This window comes from Panthera pardus, unplaced genomic scaffold (assembly GCF_024362965.1).
Source record: "Panthera pardus isolate Hobbes unplaced genomic scaffold, ASM2436296v1 HiC_scaffold_20, whole genome shotgun sequence".
In the NCBI taxonomy this organism is placed as follows: Eukaryota; Metazoa; Chordata; class Mammalia; order Carnivora; family Felidae; genus Panthera; species Panthera pardus.
The window spans coordinates 66,552,312-66,578,736 of record NW_026526766.1 but is presented as its reverse complement, the minus strand read 5'-3'; the positions used below and the strand labels follow the sequence as shown (position 1 = coordinate 66,578,736).

The following is a 26,425-nucleotide window of genomic DNA, read 5'->3' as shown; positions in this document are numbered from 1 at the left end:
AAATGCAGCAGTGTTCCTTAAACTCAGGCAACCTGCTTCAGTGCTTTTCCTCTAGTTTATGTAAGGCCAAATGGCACGTGTTTTTCTATTTCCTTGAGAACCAGCCTAAATGCCATTCCTTTAATGAAGATCTTCCAGATCTTACCAGGCTAAATAACTCTGCTGAGGAATCCACCTCCAGGCCAAAATCCTATGTGTAATCTTTCAGGCTGAACCATAAATGATTATAAAAGGCTTTTAGTGACAGGCCTGAGAGGGCTGCCTTTCCCATACCAGACTTGGTATATAGTTAGTTCACCACACTTTCTTAAGGAAGATGTAATCCTCCCCCACCCCAACCCAGAGATCCTATGCATATCTGCATTCCTAGCTTAGGCACCTCTATTCAGAGACCCCCTTATGGGAGAGGGGGTCTTCAGCTAAGACTTTTTCAGCTGCTTCTGAGTAGACCTCCTTAAAGAGGCGGTGTGAGTTGATGTGGTCTGAAGATACTTCTCTCCATTCAATCTCAATAGTTTTCCACTTCTAACCTTGCCTCTTCTCCCTCCTTCTTGGCCACAGGTCCATAAAACAACAGGAAGAGCATTCTGTTTGGGGCTCTCTTGGCAGTGAGATGATCCTCCAGATAACCACCGTCTGCAATCTGCTTTGATTTACCTGACCCTCACCCGTGCTATTCTGCTGGGAAAAACGGAACACTGAGGAGAGCTAGCACTCTTTCCTTTGTGGCCCCTTGCTTAAACTATCATAGTAAGTGAATAAAGGCTTGATTGTTACTTTCAATCAAGTAGAAAGTTAGAAATCAGGTAGAAAGTTAGTGAACCACTTTAATACCTGGCACTAACTGACCACTTTAACATCTGGCAGCTCAGGCTATCTTTCTTCAACTCCTTTTGTCACACTTACCATTACCCATAATCTCTACCTTGTATTGTTACTTATATATAGATATATATCTCATACATGTAAGTTAGGGCAAATTTCTTAAAGACAAGAAGAGTGTTTATTCCTATAAACTCTACCACATCCAGCTAACATCTACAGTGAATAAATATTAATGGAAAGAATAAATGTGCATATCATTCCAGAAGTACTCCATACATAAAATACCCTTTAAAGGAGAGGAGAAAAAAAAGGAGAGGAGAAAGAGAAGTAATATGAGCTAAACTGCTAAATACAAACACTCTAAAAATCTCCAAGGAACCAAATAAAACTTCATACACTCGATTAAATTCAGCAACATTTTACAATTTATAATATTCTAACTCTGAAGTCACTTTCACTAATAATGAGCAAATAAGCTAGAAAAAATAAAAGAAGGTAATTTTGAAAAAGTAACACATTCTGGTTTCTGGTAAAGATATGTGGTATCTTCAAATCAGCACATTATTAACCATGCAATTTGAACCGATTCATCTTTCTGGGCACTGTCTTAACTTGAGTAACTTTATTTCTTAAATGCTTTTGAAACTGTATAATTATTATACAATATAGAACACGTCAAACCTCCCTCATGTCAAATACAAATAAAAGCAAAGCTGTAATGTTAGATATACTGACTATAGCACAAGAAAGATGCCAGGTATAAGTAAATGCAGAAAAAAATCAGATGAGGGAAAAAAACTCAAGAAAGACTTCAAAAGCAGGGCTCATTGTTTTGTTACCATATACAATATAATCCAAATAGTATGCAGCGTACTACAGTGCTGTAAATTCAAAACATAAGCTACCAATACAGACAGTCTACACAGAGCAATATTTTAGCCTATGAAGGCTGATGCAATGGCTTCTGCTTATTGGTTAAAAGAAAAATTAAAGTTATTCAGCCAAGCTAGATATACTAAGTCCTAGAACCAGACACACATAGATCATCACCTTGTATGTTTCTTCAGTGAAGTAACATGGACACTGTTAGATAAAAATAGGCAACTGTTAAGAGAATGCTTTACAACTTAAATGTAACAGCTTATAATTAAATTAGATCAAAAGCCTGCTGGGAAATTTTTTTTGATTCACTGTTGTAACTCACGGTGATTATTACTTTATTCCAGTTTGAGCAAAATTTTCCTCTGTTAAAAAAGGCATACTTTGAGACTGTCTAAGTAAGACTGACAACAAAAGGTCCAAAGCCTTCCTCTTTGGTTCATAAGGTTGCTAATCAGGGGCAAGACAATGGGGTTGTATTGCTAAAAGTTGTCATTTCACGCAGACCTTCAGGTAAGACAGGAGATCTATAAGTCTAAAATTCAGGAACTTCTCTCTTAAGCAGTTCAAGTTACGTAGATACAACTTTAAGGAAATGGAATACTGAAATAAAATGTGTAAAAAGAAGATCAGGGAAAAGAGTAATGAAAAATGTTGTAACAAATTCAAGTACTCATAAACAGTATTATATTCTTCACTTCAATGTTACTAACAGATCACAAATTATACTGATATATAGAATAAGAATTTCATCATAAGTTATTGTCAAATAAGAATCAATGTACAAGTATGTGTCCAGATTAACATCTAATAAACTAGCTTACCTGCCCTTATTCTCTTTTCCTTTCATTTTACTTTCTTGACCTTTTCCTCCTGTAGGATCCCACTCTACACAGGTATCTTCAACTCTCAGGTTCAAATGGGATGATGAGCTATCCAAATTGAAGTTTAGTGCTATCCAAAATAAGATTTCAATTTTTAAAAAATATAGAACATCTCCACATTCTGAAGCACAACTATCATCACATTATTTTCCTACTTAGTTTATTCAATACCACAGATAAGAGAATAAAGTTCAAACTCCTAATGCTAGCCGGCATTTAAAGTCCCCAAAGATAAGGCTGTAATTTACTAACTCCTATTTTATTTCCCATTATTGTTCTCTACATATCCTGTAGCTCCAACCAAATACAATGTACTTGCATGGCCTCTCATGTTTCTGCTATTCCTTCTGCTGGAATCTCCATCAGCACATAATAATCTCAACTTTCTGCTATTAGAATATTAGTTGATTATCAGTTGACTGTTATAATTTTTTTTTTTAGTGTTTTTTTATTTATTTTTGAGACAGAGAGAGAGAGACAAAGCATGAATGGGGGAGGGTCAGAGAGAGGGAGACACAGAATCTGAAACAGGCTCCAGGCTCTGAGCTGTCAGCACAGAGCCCGACGCGGGGCTCGAACTCACGGACCGCGAGATCATGACCTGGGCCGAAGCCGGCCGCTTAACCGACTGAGCCACCCAGGTGCCCCTCAGTTAACTGTTATAACTAAATAGGAAGAGGAGCCGGTGGAATTGAGGATGAAGAAAAAGTGATGTGGTATAAAAAATTACACAGCCTGGCACATACACATTTTCTCTGATGCTCTAATACTTAATAGTTTCATAGTTAAACTCTCAGTAGTTTTGAATTAAAAAGCACAGAGAGGGTGCCTCAGTGGCTCAGTCAGTTAAGCGTCCAACTTCAGCTTAGGTCATGATCTCGCGGTTTGTGAGTTCACACCCCGCATTGGGCTCTGTGCTAACAGCTCAGAGCCTGGAGCCTGCTTCAGATTCTGTGTCTCCCTCTCTCTCTGCCCCTCCCTCATTCACACTCTGTCTCTCTCTGTCTCTCTGTCTCTTGAAAATAAACATAAAAAAAAAAAAAGCACACAGAAATAGGCACAGGAACAAGGAAACCGACCCAGCTGATAGAGCTAGAGGTGACTTACATGGCAAAGAGATGGGGAAAAGACTACTTAAATGAAAACAAATCAAAATACACAAAAACAAAGTCATGGGGGAAAAAGGCACAGCATAAGGAATATAGTAACTGGGACTGGAATAGCATTATATGGTGACAGATAGTAGCTACATTTGGGGGAACTACAGAGAAGTTGAATCACTATGTTGTACCCCTAAAACTAATGTAACATTGTGCCAACTGTACTCAGATTTTAAAAATAATTTAAAAAAATGAAACAAAACTATGTTTTTTAAATTATTTGGTATTTGGGGAACTATCTATCCTACTCAGAAAACTTACTCAGAATTCCTACTTTAGGAAATCAGTGTAACAAGGTATTATCTTCTCTCTTTGGAAATTGAAGGTAAATCATTAAAATATATTGATTAAGCTGAGTAATGCAGACTCCTCATATTCTAAAATACAATTCCTAGAATCTCTGCCTTAAGCAAGGTATCATATACTACATAGTTACCAACTAATCTGTTTCTCTTAGTTCTACTTTCCTTCAAAAGTTCAAATTTCTGGTAATTACTCATTGAAGTGGTACTTCCTTTACAACCCCATTTCACTTAAGGATATTACTTGATTTAGCCAAAGCTTCAAAAATGTTTCTATGAAGTATGCATCATCAAACAGTAAAATATTCATATAAAAAGCCTAATGTTTACCTAGATTAAAAATTTTTTCCTTCACTGTTCTGTAAAGTACACTTTAATTTCAACTATGCATCTGACCCATTGTTCATTGTCTTTAATTATAAAATAACATTGTAAATACAAATCTACTGACCATACTGCTTCTAATAAATATACTATATAAGTTACTAGCTTTTTAAAATTTGCATGTAAACAAAAATGAACTTACAGAAAAAAAATACAGTCTTTCAGTAAAAATGTAAACAAAACTCCTTAATAAGCAGGTTACTAAATAGGCACTTAATAATTACCTTATAGGTAGGTTACAAAAAAGTTAGGATTAAGCAAACTTGAGATCCTATACTACCAAGAATGAAATGCCTTAAGAAAACAGGGTTGGGCTGTGGCGTCTGGGTGCCTCAGTCAGTTAAGCGTCTGACTCCTGATTTCAGCTCAGGTCATGATCTCATGGTTCATGAGTTTGAGCCCCACTTTGGGCTCCACGCTGAAAGTGCCGAGCCTGCTTGGAATTCTCATTCTCTCTCTCTCTCTCTCTCTCTCTCTCTCTCTCTGCCCCTCCCCTATGTGTGCTCATGCACTCTCTCAAAATAAATAAATAAACTAAAAAAAAAAAAAAAAAAAGGTTGGGGCACCTGGCCGGTTCAGTGAGAAGAGCATGAGACTCAATCTTGGGGTCATGAGTTTGAACCCCATGTTGGGTGTAGAGAATACTAAAAAAAAAAAAAAAAAAAAAAATTAAAAAAACAGGGTTAAGGCGCCTGGGTAGCTCAGTTGGTTGAGCATCCAACTTCGGCTCAGGTCATGATCTCACAGCTCCTGAGTTCAAGCCCCGCGTCAGGCTATGTGCTGACAGCTCAGATTCCGATTCTGTGTCTCCCTCTCTCTCTGCCCCTAACCCATTCGCATTCTGTCTCTGTGTCTCTCAAAAATAAATAAACATTAAAAAAAAATTAAAAATAAATAAATAAATTTAAAAAACAGGGTTAATTAACTTCTATATTAGCTATTAGGTAATACATGTGAGGGTACCTACTCTGGACAGAAAGAAAAAGTAAATTATAACTCTAAGGTGCTATCAATTCTCAGCCACTTGTTACAATCCTAAGGCTGTTTGAAAAAAAAAAAAAAAAGGTAAGAAAAAAATCCTAAGACTGTTCCCTAATGTTTAATGTGATGAAGAAGGATGGGGTCATGAGTGGCAAGAAAAGGTGTCCCCTCCAAGCTACCTGAGACTAGACTTACTAAATACCACAGCATGCAGACAGAAAGGCATGGGCTTCCATCCCAGGGGTATAATCTTTAATCTATCTCCTTGCCCCCCTTTCTTTTTGGACACTATCCCCTTTCTGTGACCTCAATGAAGTCATGGAGCCTCTCTAAGCTAACAGGGATACTGTGTTGTTTAAAAGAAAAAAACACATCAGTCCTCAAAAGTGAGGTCTCAAACATCAGTCCTGCCTCTCATATCATCTCTGTAATAGAACTAGGAATTAGTTTCCATATCTTTAAAAGTCTGTGAAAACAAAGTACCAAAATATCAAAGTACCATTATGTTTCATGTATTTGTATTGGTAGCTGCTTTCTTGGTACTCTAAAATTACACCATAGCCACTATCATTTGAAACTAGAGAGTAATTTGTGATTAGTATCATATCATTTACCATAAAAGGAAGGGATAAACCACAGAAAAATTCTGTTAATTAGAACTTCAATTATTCATCATATGTGACAATCCCAATGACAAGAACAGTGCTACATACATTGGAGACAGAAATTAATAATGTTCACTATTTCCCACATCAAGCACCATTAAAAGACAGGATATCAAATTCTGGTAGGCTTCAACTATTTAACTTCCAGCTCTCTCCCTTTTCCTCCAATTCTCTGCTCCATACCTGTATTTCAATGGTTGGTCAAAAAGCACTACACCAAGCCAAAAAAACTAGCAAGCAATTGTTCAACATGTCATTTTTTTAACATCTACACTTTTCCTCTGGAGCTCTTGCCCTCATTAGTTACCAGTCCAGTGGTATGGAATAACCCTTAGAGAAGCTGTGGTCTATAGCTATTTAAGAGACAAATTTTATTCTGGGTCTCCCTGAAGGTCAGAATTAAATGTTTAGTGGGCCTCAGGGTTGAGTTTCAGTCTATCCCCACCCCAGGGGGTTTACCCAGTGAGAACTCTTGAAAAGACTAAAAGCAACTCTACAAACACCAAGACCAAGAATTTGACTACTAAGATCCAGACTCTGCCAACAGAACCAGGCAGCCCAGCTCCAAGGAAACTTAAAGCCAGCTATTCATTCTCCTGAATCTGTAGAATTTGCATAGAAATGTACAGGTCCAAGTTTGGTGACTAAATATAAAGGGTAAAGGAGAAGAAACAAAAGAAATAAAAAGATACAATACTTCTGAGGGAGAATAATAGTAACAATGCAGTTTTACCTGACAGGGCTCAAAACAGTTCAAGTTATGTAAAGATTATCTATAACTATACCTTGAAATGGTTAAAATCTCTCAAGAAATCACAGTCATGTATCAGTTTACTAACAAGTAATTCAAAGTAACCATTTCTTGGCTAAGTTATCTATAGTTCTCCAATAAAAACATTAGCTAATCCAAAAAAGTTACTCAATTTAGTTTTTTTACCATTATGATGCAAACATTTTCTTTTGAATTTGTCTTGTCAATAATTTACAGGCTTCACATTTTGCTTTATTCTGATATAGTATTTTTAAACAAATTTTTTTAAATGTTCATTTACTTTTGAGAGACAGAGAAAAAGCACGAGTGAGGAAGGAGCAGAGAGAGAGGGAGACACAGAATCTGAAGCAGGCTCCAAGCTCTGAGATGTCAGCACAGAGCCCGATGCGGTGCTTGAACTCACGAACCGCGAGATCATGACCGAAGCCGAAGTCAGCACTTAACCAACCGAGCCACCCAGGTGCACATATTCTGATATAATATTTTTATATCACTTCCAAATCATATCAAACTCTGGCACACAAACCTATTCAAATGCTATGTGAACTGAAGGTCAATGGAACCCCTAAAGGCCGAAGTACTTCAACAGTGTGTAGAATCTGATTCTTGCGGTAAATCCAGTCAATTACCATCTCACAAATGACAAGATCTCTATCATTATGGCCTTCCAAATGGTAAATACCTCAAAAATGTTCCATGTTGAAATATGTTATTCTAGAGAGTTTTAACTAAATCTGAATTGGTTCCAGGCCCACAGTAAGGGTTGGCACAAAATTTGGAAACAGATTCTTTACACCTTTTCAAGTTAGTTCTAGGGATTGTGGGCAAGTCATTTAACATATGTAAACTTTCTTCATCTGCAAAATGGGTATCAGTAATATTTAAACTACTGATCCCTCAAGATGGTTTTAATGATCAAATGGAAAAGTGTGAGAGTGCTTTGTAAACATTAATAAAATATACAAATGTTAATTTCTACAATAAGGTTTAAGAAAACAGAGAGTACGTGAACTAAACTGAAATGGTACTTCCCCATTATTGAGCCATAATCCATTCCCTGAGAAATCTGTGGGCAAATCTCACTGATGCCTATGTATTCATACTAGACTGCAATTTGTAAAGCACCCACACCACAGGATCCAATGTCATCACCTCAGTCTATTTTACCTATTTGAATACCATCATAAAAGAACTAATGAAAACCAATAGTATAGTCCTAATTTCCCCATCTTAAAATTCCTACTACTGAGAATTCCAAGTATGTATGTGCATGCACACACCATAGGGAAGAAATGCTACCATACATGAAATGCTTCCTGTCCCAGTCTTGAATAACTTCAGATGTTAAGTTTTGTTTTATGCTGTATAAATATCTACAATCTTACCTTTGGTCTCTAGAGTCACTGGATCAGAATACTCTCCAGCTACAGCTTTGTTACAAGCTCGAACTCTGAAATTCATATACTTTGAATCAAACTTTAAGCCTGAAAAAATGAAAATGGTTTTCAGATATGAAAATTAAAGGGATCTACTCCCAAAGTAGGAGCATGAACCTTCAAACAGACATATTCCCTCTTGAGAACTCTCTCTTTACTCCACAAGAGTATAAATTTATGTTAAAACAGTGGTAATGCCAAAAATAAGAGGAATCATGATTTCTTACTTTCTTCAAAATAATCTTCAAAATAAATATAATTAATACAGTTTAATCAATTTTTTTTTTTTAACCTAGTGATAAAAAGGTATTCTCAAGTTAAAAGTAATGTCTCATTCAAGGAGAAATGACATATTTAAAAAAAATTTTTTTAATGTTTTATTTATTTTTGAGAGAGACCGAGCATAAGCGGGGGAGGGGCAAAGAGAGATGGAGACAAAGAATCAGAAGCAGGCTCCAGGCTCTGAGCTGTCAGCTCTCAGAGCCAGACATGGAGCTCGAACTCATGAACCATGAGATCATGACCTGAGCTGAAGTCGGACACTTAACCGACCGAGCCACCCAGGCGCCCCTACAATTTAAAGTAACATACTCAATTTCTGGAAAGAAGACACCCTAAAGAATTTTAGTATTTATGAAACACTGTATTTTTATGTGAAAAATGAATTTAAAGAGAAAGTAAAGCATAGGGATTAACAGTAAAACTCTGAAGTTAGTCACGTCTAGATTAAAATCTTAGTCCGTGGGGTGCCTGGCTGGCTCAATCAGTGGAGCATGAGACTCTGGTTCTCGGAGTTATAACTTCGAGTCCCACACTGGGTGCAGAGATTACTTTAGGAAAATAATAAAATCTTTAAAACTTCAGTCCAAAAATTACTAGCTAAGCGACCATCAACAACTTGACAGAACGAGTTTTTGTATCTGTAAAATAAAAATGATAAAACCAACCTCATAATTATAAAGATTAAATGAGATGTACTATACTGATTAAATGAGACGTATTATGTAATACACTTCAGCACAGCTGACAAGTGGTAAGTGCTCAACAATGGTAATGTTACTGCTCATGCATAACAAGTGTTGAACAACTCCGGAAATATATGGCTACTTAAAATGGCCAAAGTCCCCTATACATAGAGACACCTTTTGAAAAAAAAGGCTAACACACAAATTTCTAATACCAAGTCATAGCTCTGTAAGTATTACTGTGAAGATAATCATAAAAAGGTAAAAGCAACAGTATTTATAGAACCACTGAAATGCAGGGGTAGTACGTATACCTAAAAAGCTGACAGCTTTTTTATTGTTAAAAAACCAAGGTTAGGGGCGCCTGGGTGGCTCAGTCGGTTGAGTGTCTGACTTCGGCTCAGGTCATGATCTCACAGTCTGTGAGTTTGAGCCCCGCGTCGGGCTCTGTGCTGACAGTTCGGAGCCTGGAGCCTGCTTTGGATTCTGTGTCTCCCTCTGTCTCTGCCTGCCCCCTGCTCATGCTCTGTCTCTGTCTCAAAAATAAATAAAAACATTTAAAAAAATAAAAAACAAAAGAAAAAAAAAAACCAAGGTTAAAATTGATGTTATTCTGAAATATTGTTTCCAAAACACTCCTTCATGTTTGTTTTACATACATTGTTTTAACAAATTGAAAATATCAGGAAGTAGTCAAAATGAAAGTTTTCCTGATATTATAAGAGAAATTCACTTCTATAACAAATATAGAAAAAACCTGGCTAAAGAAACTTAATTTCATCTTCTAAAGTAACTCAACGGGAGCCTGGGTAGCTCAGTTGGTTAAGCCTCCGACTCTTGATTCCAGCTCGGGTTTGTGGGTTTGAGCATCGCATCAGACTCCATGCTAACGGCACAGGCCTGCTTGGGATTCCCTCTCCACCCCTCCCATGAGCTCATGCGTGCTCTCTTGCTCTCTCTTTGAAAAAGAGAAATAAAACTTAAAAAAAATATCTAAAGTAACTCAAAATATTCTTCACAATTACATTTACTTTCTGAGAAAGAAATTCATAAAATGCAGTCATTTTACCTGATAGTGTATATTCAGTACCCTTAATATTATCAATTATCTCCCAGCATCGCTCATCCTTTACACGTGGAAGTCCGTCAAAATTAGTTTTCCGATATTCCAGTATAAAATGATCAATTTTATTATCTTCTTCTGGCATTCTCCAAGCCACTGTTACAGAATTGTCAGCCACCAAACACTCTACTGGATCTATCTCTGGAGCTTTAGGAACTGAAAGAAAAAAACAGGCTCATTTCTCATTTATTAGTACTAATCCAATATTCACGTTTGTCATTCAAACTGCTTTCTTCAAGTTGCTTTTGAATGGTTCCATTGAATCAGGCTACGAGAAAGGATACCCTATAAATGCAAAATAACTATTTTTCCAAGTTCCATTTAAAAATTTGTTTCAAAGTTCTTTCACAGACGTATTCAAGATTTATTAAAATCTTATTTGGCAAAAAGCAATTCGAACATGCTAAGGATAAAGAACCAACAATGACTTGTTACTTCTCAACACATATTTTTTAATCTGTTACTTCAAACAGCTATAGAATATAGATGAAATCACTACTGACAAAATAGAATAACTTGCTTTGAATCCAATGATTATAATAATTTAAGATATTTTCTATGTATTTTTAAAATCTTGTTTATAAAAGAATTGTAGGGGCACCTGGGTGGCTCAGTCAGTTACGCATCTGACTTCAGCTCAGGTCACGATTTCATGGTTCATGGGTCTGAGCCCCTCATCGGGCTCTGTGCTGACAGCTCAGAGCCTGGAGCCTGCTTCGGATTCTGTGTCTCCCTCTCTCTCTCTCTGACCCTCCCCAACTCACGCTCTGTCTCTCTCTCTCTCAAAAATAAAAACTAAAAAAAATTTTTTTAATTAAAAAAAGTAGTATGAATGACAACAGTAATTCTGAAAGGCCAATTTACAGGTAGATATCCTGTAGTATCCTGAAGTATCATTTCTTCTTCTACATCTATGGCTCCTTCTCTCATCTTTTCCTTGTATAAACTTACTTAGAACTTCTGACCTGGCCCACACAAGTTAATACAGTAAAACCTTGGCTTGTGAGCATAATTTGTTCCAGGAACATGCTTGTAATCTATAGCACCCGTAGATCAAGGCGAATTTCAAGAATTATTGGCTCAGTTGTGATCATGTGACATTTGGGGTCACGTACTATTCGTATTGCAAGACATCACTCATTTATCGAGTTAAAATTTATTAGAAATCATTGCTCATTTGCAGAACACTAGCAGAACAAGCTACTCACAATCCAAGGTTTTACTGTACTTCACTTATGCTACCTTTATTAGTTCCATTATAGTGTCATGACTACTAATCTGTCTTTTCAGCTAACCTCCAAAAACTAAAGGTCAGTTCTAACTAGAACCTGTAAGTAAAAAGCACCTGTAAGTAAGTAAAAAAGCACTTGCTCCTTCAATCCACCATGTCCAAACTGTTTTAGCTACCAGCCTAACACCATCACTTGATGTAAGCTAAAAAGAGAATACTAGCCAAAAGGTCCCTAGTTGGCTCTCTCACATATGTGGAAAATAATTTGAGACTCAATTTCAAATGGTTTTGGCTACTGAAATATCCTCATACTAATAATCTAATAAACCAATGTTAACATGTTATTACTGGAAATAAAATGCCATCTGAGCCAATAACCACAACTATACTGGTAATTACAACAGCTAATATGCACTGAGTGTTTACTATGTGCCAGGTACTCCTTTCAAGAGATTTAGAGATTTCAATTCATTTAATCCTTACACAAACCCTAGAAGAATACCATCACATTTTATAGATGAAAAAAATGAAGCAAAGTTAAATAATTTGTTCAAGGTTCACAGCAAGTAAAATGGCAGCCAGGATTCAAATCTAAGTCTGGCCCTAAAACTCACTGTTAACTATCATGGTATTATTGCTTCTCTCTGCCAAACTAGCAATAAAAAATATCCCTTTGACGGATTCTTAAAACAGAATTTTTACTACCAGGGAAGTAATTCTCTAAAAGTAAAGACTAGGAAATTTAATTATTCCTTCGCTGATTGAAGAAAAAAATTTCCACATTACACTTCTTTAATATATACATTTCAAAGTTCATTACCAAAAAAACCACCTTACATCATATGTGTATATATATATATATATATATATATATACATACACACACACACACACACACACACACACACACACACACACACTTACCTGGCAAAAACTTCAAAGTTTGCAGCATCTGTCTTTCCTGAGAAAAATCCACCATTAAATGAGTCATGTTGTCACTGACCTTTGGTTTCAAAGAAAGGCGAAAGGCTGAAGCCATTGTTACTCTATGGTAAACAAAAATATACTTTTAAAAATAAAAGAATGGGGAGTATACCATATTTAATTTATAAATGAAAAGACAGACGTTATTTCACTTTAGTAATATCAGAAACTATAACAAAGGTAACAAAGCTAAAAATAAATTTGTTCTCAGAGTCTTTCGAAAATTAACTAAATAAAAAATTGTAAAATGTTTTTAATTTTAGACATTCAAATATAACTTAAAGCAACTTTCCTCCAGCCAGTTTTATAAAATTGTACACAAATAAAAATATCTCAAGAGAAAATATCCCATATAAAATCATCATTAGCAGACTCAACAGGGATCCGAGCCTCTGTACGCTCAATCTCACTGACTTCCTGATGCCAACCTCACCCCTTCTCACGTGCCAAATCATGAACTGCATGCTCTCTTTAGTAGTCACAACTACTCCATGTATCCTCAAATAAGAGTAAAAGTACACTGACCAAATATTGTGCACCTGGCAGCTGCTAAAGATGGGCCACGGATGAGAAAGGAGAGAAGTGAAATCACAATTTTGAAAACCATGTTAGTAGGTGTTGCTGTGATGCATCAAAATCAGCTAAACGGAAGGATATAAGGAGAAACAGCCTTGTAAAACCATATGCCATGGAAATAACAGTCCAATACACATTTATTAGATGAATATGGTATTAAAAACAAAACAAAAAAAGAAAGAAGCCATACCAGACCTCATTTTACACAAAGTATGGGGGAACTGTTCTGTCAATTAAAACTGGAGATTAAAAGAAATTCTTATATTCTATTAATTTGCCATTTTATCTCAAATTTCAATTTCTTATATTACAATAAGTTTCCACAAGTATAACAAAGTAACACCCCTTATCATCTTTGGTCAAAGAATGATACAAAAGTACTATTCACGGATGATGTCCTGCTAGCACACAATTTGAGAGAAGTAAATAGAGCTGAGGAACAAAGGGAATACTAGACCTAGTCATTCAAATCTGCCAAATCTACCCAGAGATACGTGGTATGGGAAGTATCAAACTTGCTATCTTCAGTTATTTTGGGATAAAAAATGTCAAACGGATGCTGTATTCAGTTAGTTTACTTCATTTTAAAACTAGGAAAGTAGGGCGCCTGGGTGGCTCAGTTGGTTAAGCGGCCGACTTCGGCTCAGGTCGTGATCTCGCAGTCCGTGAGTTCAAGCCCCGCGTCGGGCTCTGTGCTGACAGCTCAGAACCTGGAGCCTGCTTCGGATTCTGTGTCTCCCTCTCTCTCTGACCCTCCCCCCATTCATGCTCTGTCTCTCTCTGTCTCAAAAATAAATAAACGTTAAAAAAATTTTTTTTAACTAGGAAAGTAATTATTTTATTAATAACAATGACAGCTGATCTATTGACCAAGAAGAATGTGCTATAGTGAAATACAATTTATGGGAAAGGGAACTCACTGAATACCAAGCACAATGCTGAATATTTCACACACATTACTTTAAGTTATTGGTTCTCAATACTTAAATTTCAGGTGATATCAATAAAAAGTTAGAAACAAAGGCTCAGTCTTACTTTGTTCTTTTATTTATTTATTTTTGTAGAGAGTGTGCATGTGAGTGGGAAGGGCAGAGGGAGAGAGAGAGAATCTGAAGTGGGATCCATGCCCAGCAAAGAGCCTGAGAGGGGCTCAATCTCGTGACTGTGAGATCATGACATGAGCCAAAATCAAGAATTGGATGCTTAATCGACTGAGCCACCCAGGTGCCCCACTTAGTTTGTTCTTTACTGCCCCAAGTATCTTGTGATTTGAAGACTTCTGAAAGAGCTATATTCAGATAGGTACTTAGTAAATGACTACTGAATCAATAAATGGGTTTGAACCTACTTGGATGCTTCTAAACCTATTTAAACGCTTTTTGAGAACTGTTCAAAAAAAAATATCCGAAAGTATTTTAGGGAATTTAAATCTGAAACTTTATCTACAAAACTTGATTTTAATCACTATGTCCTCAAAGAAAAAGAATGTCCCCCAAAAGTACATTAGAAAGGTCTATTAAAACTTAAAAAACAAGAATAACCTTTATTTTCTAGTCAATGAAGATTTCAGTCTCCATAAATCAACACAGATGTACAACAATGCTATAATCTTTCAAAAGACTGAACAAATTTTTTACTTTTAAACTGAATAAATTTAGACCATTGTGTCTGAAAGCCCAAACCAACAATCTACAATCCTAGATAATTCTCTACAAGATCCTTGTGATCAGGACTGTTTTAATTCACCTTGATTTTCTTGATTTACTTCCTATCATACAAGCTGAATACAAGGATCATTTCCCCTTAGTTTTATTTTTACAAAGACAAAATAACTGCAAAACATATGCATGAGCACTTTCATTTCCTCACAGTATCTACCTAATTAACTTGACCTACCCTTTCAAGATCCCTTTCTTTCAAGAACCAGAAATCCACAACAAACCTCAACTAATCATCTTACAACATTACTAAAAGCACCCAGAAGTACATACTAGTGATCTGTAAAGTTACAGAGATCTGATGTGTATTATCTTTTCATTTCAGTTGCTAGTTTTAACTGTCACTCCCACTGTTTCTCCTGCATAACCTCTATCACAACAAATGATAAATATTCAATTTCAATTGTATATACTTGATTCCCTGCTCAGGTATGGTACACACTTTTCCTTAAAATGCCACTTCTTCCCTCAGTAGAAACTGTTTTATTTTGACTATAGATTTAAATTATTTTTATATCATAAATGGCAATGATGGAATTCTAGAAGCTTGTTTCCTGACAGAGCACCTAATATCTTTATCAGAGAAACCTGGACATTATGAAGTTTTAAAACATTAAGCCCAAGACCCAGAAGTTCTCAGGCAGTGAGGAAAAATTTTGTAGGTAGCCAAAATAAATAATGTATAGACTTTGACCAAAAAAAAAAAAAAAAAAAAAAAAAAAAAAGTGCTTTGACAGAGAAAAGGAACCCTGACTGCTGATATCACTCAGAAACTGATGAAATCAAGCCAAGAAGTAGGCTTCGAGGGGCAAAGAAGTTAAGCTTCACTAAAGCTTTGCATTCAGCCATGAAAAATGAGCATTAAATTCTGACAAACATATCTGGACAGAGAAAGAGGTAAGGGGTAAGAAAAGGTTTCTTGGAAGCACAGAACCATATAGATTCCTAGGAGAGGAACAAAAGAAGATCTTGCAAGGGCTCTCATAAAAAGTCTTTGGATAGCCAAAAGCCTGATTAGGAAATGACTTCTAATCCAGAAAATCAGAGACCAGGGAAAGACAGAGTGGAGAGTGGAGTAGGTGGCTAAAGAGAATGATCTAGCCACACTGAAAGATGGATTACTCGTACCGAATTCCAGCAGATACAACCCAATTCTACCTTATCCAAAAAACTGACCTATCTAGCACCCATTCCTTTGTACAGTCAATACTTCTCACCTTCAAATTCTCATAATCACCCTTCCACAAGCAGGACTGATAAGAATGACCCACGTCTTTAATCACTCCCTGATATAAAATATACCAAAAATATATAAAAACTAACATCTGTGCTAAGAGTGCTAAAGACTGGCATGTGACTCTTGCCTCTAGTCAAATAATAGGCCATCAGAAAAACAGAATTGAAGACTTCAGCCAAGATTAACAATAGACACACTGGTTTTCACACAACCCATGATGAATAATTTTGTGAATTATCTGATGAAGAATAATTTAATCTAGGATTCAGAGTGGTGCTTTGAAGAGCTACCCCTTTCAGCAAATTTCATAATCCTCAAAGGAATAAACCTTAAGTGATAGTCTCACTATTCAATGTGTAGTGATTAGCCAGGAAGAGCAAAACCATCCCTTCTGTGGTAACCCAATCCAAAACTGCAAGCAGCTCTTTTAGCCCTCTGGTGTATTCATTACAGCCAGTACTACATTACCTTTCTTAATCCTGTCTCTACCAATGAGAAAGACCTCTTAAAACAAAGTCATCATTTTAATTTTCTCTTCCCACACACTAAATAGGAGTGGCATGAGAAACAGAAAGAGATGGCACCAGGAACAGGATGGAATGAGAATACAAAGGTGTTAAACAGGAGAGCAGTGAAGTAGGAGAGCTTTAGCTCTTGAGGACTATTAAAAATGCTATGACTTCTCAAAAAATAAGACATAATTATAAAATTTATGAACAAAAAAATACATTCCAGGAAATATGTATTTTTTAATTATCCAAAATGGGTTCCCAACCATTCATAGCTAATTAAAGAACTGTACTAAAACTAACTATATTATACCAGAAATGAAATTCTTTTGGAAGTACATAATTGCCCACAACTAATTTTTGTTAATCTTGCTGATATATTATTTATTCCAGAAGATATGCAGAAGACATTTTCTTTTTTTATACTTGGATATTAGGTATTTTTATTTTAACCAACGAAAGTCTAGTAAGAAACTGTTCTTGAATTTCATTTCTGACTTCAATATTGACACATATAAAAATGTAGGTTGTATACCATACCTATCCTTGATCTGTCTGGCAGCCTTGAAGTAAATCAGGGAGAAGAGAAAGAAGGCAGTTAGTGTTTTTCATGCAAGTTTCAATGGCAGTGACATGCAAGAAAAGTTAGGATACAAACCCTGGAATAGATTAGTTTCACAGTCATCAAAACATGTATTACAGGAAATCTGTACAGTTCATATCAGCTTGCACAATGTGATGTTAGAATTATAGTAAAAAAAAAAAAAATCCAGACCCCATATAAGTCACCTTAAAAGGAGGAAAATTTAACACTTCAAACTAATTCCAGATGACTATAAATGTTTTTCCTTACCTTAAGATTATCAAAGCACACTTCCACTTGCATTCAGTCTGACACTCTTCAACTAGAACAATCAATCTCCTTCATGGGGCACACATTTCTATGCAATCTAATGGTTTTCTTACACATGTCAAATCTGTTCTCCAATTTTTCTTCAGTGATCTTTCACCATTTCATCATGGTTGTTCCAAGTTTTCTCTATATGCCTTCCCTGGGCAAAGACTTTGTATTTTGAGAGCTTGCCTGCTAACATATAAAACTGGGCTGCAGTTCTACAATCCTTTATCCAAAAGAGTAAAGTTGTAATGACAAAAATTCAGACAAGGAGAAACCAGAGAAATACTTGTAGCAATAGGGTCTTTCCCTGAGATGATACAGAAGCTGCTAACTTAAACCTACTCTGCATGAGATATGTTTGGGTTTTTTAAGTTTTTTTTTTGAGAATGCTAACACAAGTTTAGGAAAGAAAGAGCTATCACTTGGTGCTATAGAGTATACAGAAAAACAATGAAACATACACACAAAAACTGCTGTCCCCTTCACATTTACATAGAATGTAATATATTTAACGAAAGTTTTTTTTCCCCCACACTGACCACCATAATTAGCAATAATACATCCAATGTAAACTATAGCTGTTTTGCTCTACACTCTAATCCTAGGCCTTGCATAACGCCTGGCACATGGTAATACTAATAGTTATTCAATTTAGTTGAACACTAATTTGATGTATATAGCAATGCTTCTGCTGCCTCTCCTCTTCAGTTCTAATACTATTCTTATTTGGTATTGGTCATTTTTATACCCATCCAAAATATTCTGGTCTGAATATCTTTCTACACAAAAAACCAGAACTGACATTTAGGACATCAGCATATGACACATTACCAGCACTACCAGAATCAACTGTGAGACCTATATACTAATCATTCTCTTCCCTTTATCAAGAAATTTTAGTCCTGGGGTGCTTGGGTGGCTTATTCAGTTAAACGTCCAACTTGGGCTCATGTCATGAGCTCATAGATCATGGATTTGAGCCCTGCGTCGGGCTCTGTGCTGACAGCCCGGAGCCTGGAGCCTGCTTTGGATTCTGTGTCTCCCTCCCTCTCTGTCCCTCCCCTGCTTGTGTTCTGTCTCTCTTTCAAAAATTAATAAACATTTAAAAAATTTAAAACCAAAAAGACATTTTAGTCCTTAATAAGTTTCTAAAGAGACTTTCCAAGTCCCGCATTCTGCAGGAAACAACCCAATTAGGTGGCACTGATATGTGTCTCAAGTCATGATACTACCTTGGTATTAGGAACAAGAAATGTTAAGAAAGTCAATTACAATGATTTTTAAAAACCACTGTCATTACAGCTAGAATTACAAACCAAAGATTTTAATATAAATGTCAGAGGAGAGAAAGAGGAGAATCCTCTTGTTTCTTTAAATATGGATAAGTGCCACTACCATTACCGCTAGACTCCCTTTATTTCTTCCTCCAGGTGAGGTGAAAGGACTTAATCTGAGATGAGTTTGAAAGGAGAAACCAGAAATAAGTAGCTCAGTTACTTTTCCTCTTTCTGGCAACTTGCTTGCCTACTGAGAACATATATTCTGTTCTTTGCCTCTATGCAGGAAGTTTGACAGAAACAGGCTCTCTCTCACACACACACAGAACTGAGATAGCCTTGTATTGACTATACCTAGGTGGGCAAGTCTGACTAACTCTAGGATTCAGTATTAGAAAGCTTACCCGTTGATATAAGCCAAATTCTCCAGTATCGTTTTGTTGGTATTTGGCTTATCAGCTTTACTGTCTTCTCTTATTTCCCAACTGGTTTAGAACTTGGTTAGAGAAATGTTACTTACCTGTCACTCTCAAAGAACCCAACAATCTGAAGACCATTACTATCTTTTTTTAAAAAATAAACTAAGATTTTGTTTCATCTTTCAAGAACACTATACAATATATATGTTTAATTTCCCTACAACAATTTTCTTTAAAGTAATCTCTATACCCAAAGTGGGGCTCAAACTCACGAGCCTGAGATTAAGATTCGCATGCTCTACTGATGGAGCCAGCCAGGTGCCCTCAATACTGTGTCTTTTAAACTGACCATAGTGATTCAATTTTGTGTCTAGAGTTACTTAATTTAGTAACGGTGCCGTTTTTTTAGTGTGTCTGTGCAAGTGCATGCATGTGCACACGCATGTAAAGCTTTCTTGTTATCATTTAATGTACTAGATTACTTGTGGCAAACCAGAAAAGGAATACATGAAAAGCCAAATAATGTTGGAAAAATTGTCTTGTGTATTTACACATAAACATACCCAGGTGATCAAACTGAAGACTCAGCATTTCCTCTTTCATTTAGGTTCAAATTTAACAGTACATACACTGTGTAAATGCAGAAGGGGTTGAAAAAGTTACTCTGTGTGATAAAAAAGGGGAGAAAGTCTCAAATTCTGAAGATACTTCTCTAAAAGGGCCCAATTTCAAGAAACATCTTAAATTGGAAAATTGTTTAATTTTTTTCTGGAATTTCTTCTCCCAAAGCAGAAATCTATCCAAAAGACACACATTACTATGCTGCCTGATTCCTCTTTCAAGAGTGACACATTCTGTCAATTAAACATCTCTGCTTACCAAGTACCAAACGATTTCAGAATTTACCATTGCTCTATCTCTAACACATTTATTTGCATCTACAGAATTCCACTTAGTGAATTATGAACAGGCCTCAGTGAATCTTCAGATTTTTGGGTAATGGCACTGTATATTTTTAGAAAGCCTTCAAGAAGTATTAGCCATATTACCTTGCTCAATACCACTGTTTTCAATTTCAATAACTATTTCTATTTCAATCTTTTATTGAAATCCTTGCCAACACTTCACTTAACTTTATTGCCTTCAGATATGGCTCCTTTCTCTCCCAATCTCTTCCTCCACCTCTCAATTAATTGTTTTCAAAATAAATCTTACAATCCTGATCAGTTATAGGAATCTATCACCTGAGACCAAACTTCTTTAAATAGAACTGTAATAAGAGTATAAATAGGAGTAATTGCAAATGGTTCTTCATAATTACCAATTAGATATAAAGAAGTTAAACCAGATCTTTCTCAATCTCTCTTGGTTTTAATCTGCTATAAGTACATACAGAAACTATTTTCTTCCATGAATTTATCAAGCACTCTGAAGGTTAAGATCTTATTGTTTCTGTATTTCTTTTTAATATCCTCATTTTTCTATTTTTATAGGAAGATGTTAGATACAAAGTACCCTAAAATAACTCAACTGTGGAGCAGCTAATTGAATAGTATTTTCTAAACAGTTAAAATGGAAATAAAATAAAAATTTTAGATCTTATTTATTGTACTCAATGAATCATTTACCCAAAAAGAACAAAATTTGAGATTTTCAAATTTCTTCCACTCAGCAAAAGTTTTGAAATTCATCAGTAAAAAATATGCAGTCTGAGACCAAGGTTTAAGAGATCTGAGTTTCACACCACATGAACCAACAAGTTACTTAACTCGTTTAGGATTCAGTTACCTCATCTATAAGGTGATGAGCACTAAAGTATCTTCGAACCCCAAAAGTTCATCCTAAGCTATCTTATTTTCACATAACTTTTAAAAAATTATCCAAATTAAACACTTCAACAATCGAATTCTCTGAAATACAGACTAAAATGAAGAGGCCACTAGGGAAAAGTTAGTTAAAATCAGAACATTAATAAAAAGCAACAAAAATAAGAATACAGTTGACCCTTGAACAACACAGGCTTTGAACTACATGGCCCACTTATATATAGGTTGTTTACAGCATAGTGCTGTAAATGTGTTTTCTTTTCCTTATGATTTTCTTAGTAACATTTTCTTTTCTCTAGCTTACTTTAAGAATTCAGCATATGATACACATAACACACAAAATATACATTAATCAACTATGTTATAGGTATGGGTTCTGGTCAACAGTAGGCTATGAGTAGTTAAGTTTTGGGTGAGTCAAAAGTCATATATGGAGGGGCGCCTGGGTGGCTCAGTCGGTTAAGTGTCCGACTTCGGCTCAGGTCATGATCTCACAGTCCATGAGTTTGAGCCCCGCGTCGGGCTCTGTGCTGACAGCTCAGAGCCTGGAGCCTGCTTCAGATTCTGTGTCTCCCTCTCTCTCTGACCCTCCCCCGTTCATGCTCTGTCTCTCTCTGTCTCAAAAATAAATAAAACATTAAAAAAAAAAAGTCATACATGGATTTTAAACTATGTGGAGGTTGGTGCTCATAGCTCCTATCTTGTTTAAGGGCCAACTGTATATCTGTTTCTGAATAACAACAGAGAAAAATACACTCGTGCTGTCAAAATGATGAATCTAGCAAAAGCTAGATTTCAAAACTAGCATTTGCCTGACAGGATTTATCTTTATTTTGATTTGCAGTAGAGTCCAACAGAGTTCCTGGTAACACTCTGAATGCCACACAACACTAAGAAACTTTTCAAGTCTTGTCTATATGTTCATTCACATTGTTTTAGTATAAAACAGATTTTCCCATTAGATTTGGGAAACATAATTTTGTAATGTTTTCTCGAGACAATCTGAAAATGACTAAGGGGCAAACATTTAATACTTTCCCAATACTGTTTATAATATATAATTGAGACTCCTACCCTCACCCCAAAAATACCATATTAAGGAATAACCTGGGAAATGAAAGGGACTCCAAGAAAATGAAAAAGAGATGGCTCCAAAGAATGAAAGAGAAAATGAAAAGAGATGCTATTTTCCTTTAAGCAAAAATACTAGCTTTAAAAAAAATAAAAAACAAAACTACTACACACCAGTTGAAACCATATATTAAAAGTTTTATATTTTCGATACATATCCTTATCTGTTTATAAAAAGAACTAAAATATGATCATTTAAGCCTTCTTCACAAAGCTACAGTAAATAACTTGAAATAAATTTTGAATACAGTACTGCATACATCTGTTCTATGACTAAGCACATAAGACATAAATGCCCAGAAATGAAATAAGGTGAAAAATTACAGTTTGGGCTATTCTATTCGAAGAATTTTTTAAAGTAGGCTTCACACCCAGTGTGAAGCCCAATGCAGGGCTTGAACTCACAACCCCTGAGACCAAGACCTGAGCTGAGATCAAGAGTCAGATGCTTGACTGACTGAGCCATGCAGGCACCCACAGTTTGGCCATTCTTAACAAATATTTATATTTGTTTTTAAATTGCCTTCGTAACTGAAACATTCACGCTTTTGGTAAAGATTTTTTCCTCTCTCAGCATTCCTGACTTCAACCCACAGAAAGCACTTCTGCTAATACTCCTGTTCCCTTGAAAACACACTGAGCTTCTACCCTTCTCCTTATTTGTTCCACCCAGTGGTCAAGGCTGACACCGACTGAACAATATGCCAATGGCGAGTTACTATGAGTCTGAAGTGGGAAATACACAAAATCTATTCTCCCTTTTCGTCTAAGATCGAATGCAGAAGACACTGTTCCCCTTTCACCCCACCCTGTACTTTTTATTCCACTGAAGGTTCCATGTACAGGTACCCATTCCCTCCCTTCTAGTCTAACAAATTGGGTTATGTGTGGCAAGATAATGAACTGGATGGTTAGTGACTTAGAAACTGCCCCACAGACTCATCTCTTTTCACAAGTAGAATTCAAGTTCCAAATTTAGGGATGGGGGAACAGAAATATTAATTTTGCCAAAGGATCCAAGCAATGCTCTGCAGACCAGCTATTAGCAGAGAAGCCAGGTTTGGTGGGGTTTTGGCTACTTGTCCACCCAGAAATAAAGGAAATGATCCAAATTTCATTTGCTTGTGAGCCTTCTTCATATATTCATATCAAGCAAACCTCTAACAATTAAAAAAAGTTAATGAAAATAAAACAAATTTGTAATGCCAAATTTTAAAAAATTAATGAAAGTATGTTCCAATATCCTTTTCCATTTGTGCCATTTTTACTCACTCATTTTCAGATTGCCTAATGCTGGTAAAAAGCATAGCTTCATATTCAAGTACTGCTGAGGTACTGCAACATGATCATTTAAATGTTAGTACTTAAAGTACTCTTTTTGAAAATAATAAAGTCTAAAAAGACTCAGGGGCTGGATTTCAGCCTATGATTTTTTTGTGCCCACGAGCTATTCAAATCAATCTGATTTAATCACTTTAATATGGGATATTCATAACCAGTATACCTTAAAAGAATTTATTTTCCCAAATATCTCACAATATACTGCTAGCCCAATAATTAATCTTTTAAGTCATCTTCCCTATTCTGTCAGCAATTAGGTGTTTGAGGCAAGCTTATCTATAGTCCACGCAGCTGACTAGAAAAGTGAACTTGGTTTGTGACTTGGAGTCCAACTATTATTTGGATACTATTTGGATGTACTAAGAAAATAATCACAAACAACTCTCAGTTAAGCATTTTTCTTGAACAATAAACTCAGATTTTTAGGTACAAAACAATGACAAATAATTTATTTCATCACATTTCCAATTGGGTTAAGCAATTAAGCAATACTGCACAGTGCTGAAAAACCAAAATAATAAAATAAAAAGCAAGGTGGAACATTAAAAAAATATGTTTAAACCACAATTGGATTTATCAGAACCTTCCCAATTGACAATCATCTGGGAATAAGTTTTAACAAAGTTATGACAAAGGAAAAAAGGAGAAAACAGCAGCCTTTGAGAGCAAGGGGAAAGGACTCAGAAAATAGTGGAAAGAGAAACTTGGAAGAAACAAACTTGATCAGTTTTCCCAAGCGTCCGTCCCTACTTAAATGCAACTGGGTTCAAGTTGTTTTTGAGTACTTTTGTCTATATTTTACTGTTTTCCTACCTTCTTCCTCACTCTCAGGCTGTTAGTTCTTGCTGCTATGATTATGCTTGTCATTTATAACTACTTCACTCCACTAGAAGGGGACTCTGTTAACAGCTAGGAAACTGAAGAAAAAACTAAAAATTTACTAGCGCCATGTATATAATAGTCACCAGATTCTAAGAAACTATCATGAAAAAAGAATATTAATTCCTGCCCATGAACTCTATGACACTAATTTTGATGACTCAGATACTTTTTGCTTTCTGTAAATTTTTTGGCTATGTTCCAGATATTTGAGGTTATCCCATAAACATCCTCTGCAAAGGTGATGTATATATATTTTTAAAGTACTTTAAAGTATGATACATTTCCCTCATAATTCCTTTATATAGCAAGTCCTACCAAATGCAAAGATGAACCTACTTACAATCTACCTCCAAATTCAAGAATTAAGTAATTCACAGATTTACAGCAAAAGAATGTTTTTATTCATTTCATTAGAAGTAATCCATTTTTAAAATTCATTTTCAAAATGCAAGGGATGTAAACCACTAAAATGTTATCTTCTCAAGGAAGTTTTTTCTACCTTCAAGTTCAGAGAAAAATCATGAAATTAAAATATTAGATGGACAAAAATGGATTATAAAACCGTGCTAATGCAGTTTTCACTACATACTCCACAAAGACCAAGAAAATATCAAATTCAAATATCTTATCTTGATAAAATTCCTACATAGTATATATTTTACTAATTATATAGCTCAAGTTCCCACTTTTCTCACACCTTTTTTTAATATATTCTACATCCTTATTCTACATCAAATAGAGTGTATTTGATTTGATAACTTGGTAATCATTTAAAAATGACCCAACTTAAAATAAAAATTAGAATCTAGAAATCAGAATCTCCTAAATACCAGGATCTAGGTAAAAACATTAACAGTCTTATTATTCTACTGCTTATATTTCATACCAAACATACCCTTCAAGTAAGATCCTACATTTTGGGGGCACCTGGCTGGCTCAGTCGGTTAAGCATCCTACTCTTGATTTCAGCTCAGGCCATGATTTCACAGGTTCGTGAGTTCGAGCCCCACATCAAGCTCCACACTGACAGTGCAGAGCCTGCTTGGGATTCTCTCTCTCCATCTCTCTCTGCCCCTCCCTTGCTCTTGTGTGCATGCTCTCTCTCTAAATAAATAAATAAACTTAAAAAAAAAGAACCTACATCATCATATTTTAAAAAAACATTCAAACAATTACACTAAACAGTGGGACATTTAATAACAGATTTAATAACAAATTTCACTAGGTTACAGTGCTCATCTGCATCAAGTGATATTTTCCCAATCAGCTCATAGAAGGAATACAAAACTAGGTTTTGAACAATGTTAATAGCAATATTAATCTTCTTTCCTAAGTCAAAAAATACTTATAACAAAGGTAAAAAACACAAGTACCCTTAAAATAAATAACCAGTAGGGATGTAATTGAAAAAGAAAATAGGGGCGCCTGGGTGGCTCAGTCGGTTAAGCATCCGACTTCAGCTCAGGTAATGATCTCACAGTTCATGAGTTCGAGCCCCACATCGGGCTCTGTGCTGACAGCTTAGATCCTGGAGCCTGCTTCAAATTCTGTGTCTCCCTCTCTCTCTGCTCCTCCCCCGCTCATGCTCTGTCTCTCTCCTTCAAAGATAAATAAAAGCATTAAAAAAAATTTTTTTTAAAAAGAAAAAGAAAATAACTTGATTCATCTGAATAGAGCATTAAAGAGAAATTAAATAATTTGTTCTTGACTCCAAAGACACATCTGGGTGTCTGCTTTGGAATACATAAATATACAGCAATTTACTTAAGAAATTCCAAGCCTATTTATTTACTTATTTATTTATTTTTAATTTTTGAGCAAGAGAGAACATGTGAGTGGAAGAGAGGGGCAGAGGGAGAGAGAGAATCCCAAGAAGGCTCCACGATCAGCACAGAGCCCAACGTGGGGATCAGTCCCATGACGCTGGGATCATGACCTGAGCTGAAATCAAGAGCTGGATGTTCAACTGATTGAGCCACCCAGGCGCCCTCCACAAAGACTTTTTTAGAATTAGAAATAG

The 26,425-nt window shown here is 35.8% G+C and overlaps 1 protein-coding gene across 6 annotated transcripts in view; it reads right to left on the bottom strand.

The window, feature by feature from the left end:
• The window catches only part of FSD1L (fibronectin type III and SPRY domain containing 1 like), a 75,651-nt gene that overhangs the window by 21,539 nt on the left and 27,687 nt on the right, over positions 1–26,425 (bottom strand). For 4 of the 6 annotated variants that reach the window (XM_019454288.2, XM_053908150.1, XM_019454291.2 and 1 more), the window contains 6 exons: positions 17,172–17,194; positions 12,532–12,653; positions 10,323–10,532; positions 8,238–8,336; positions 2,529–2,658; positions 1,876–1,908 (listed from right to left, as the gene is read on the bottom strand). In XM_019454288.2, coding sequence (XP_019309833.2) covers positions 1,876–1,908; positions 2,529–2,658; positions 8,238–8,336; positions 10,323–10,532; positions 12,532–12,653; positions 17,172–17,194 — 617 coding nt within the window. The remainder of the gene's footprint in view (positions 1–1,875; positions 1,909–2,528; positions 2,659–8,237; positions 8,337–10,322; positions 10,533–12,531; positions 12,654–17,171; positions 17,195–26,425) is intronic. The other 2 variants (XM_053908151.1, XM_019454289.2) reach the window with 1 other exon arrangement.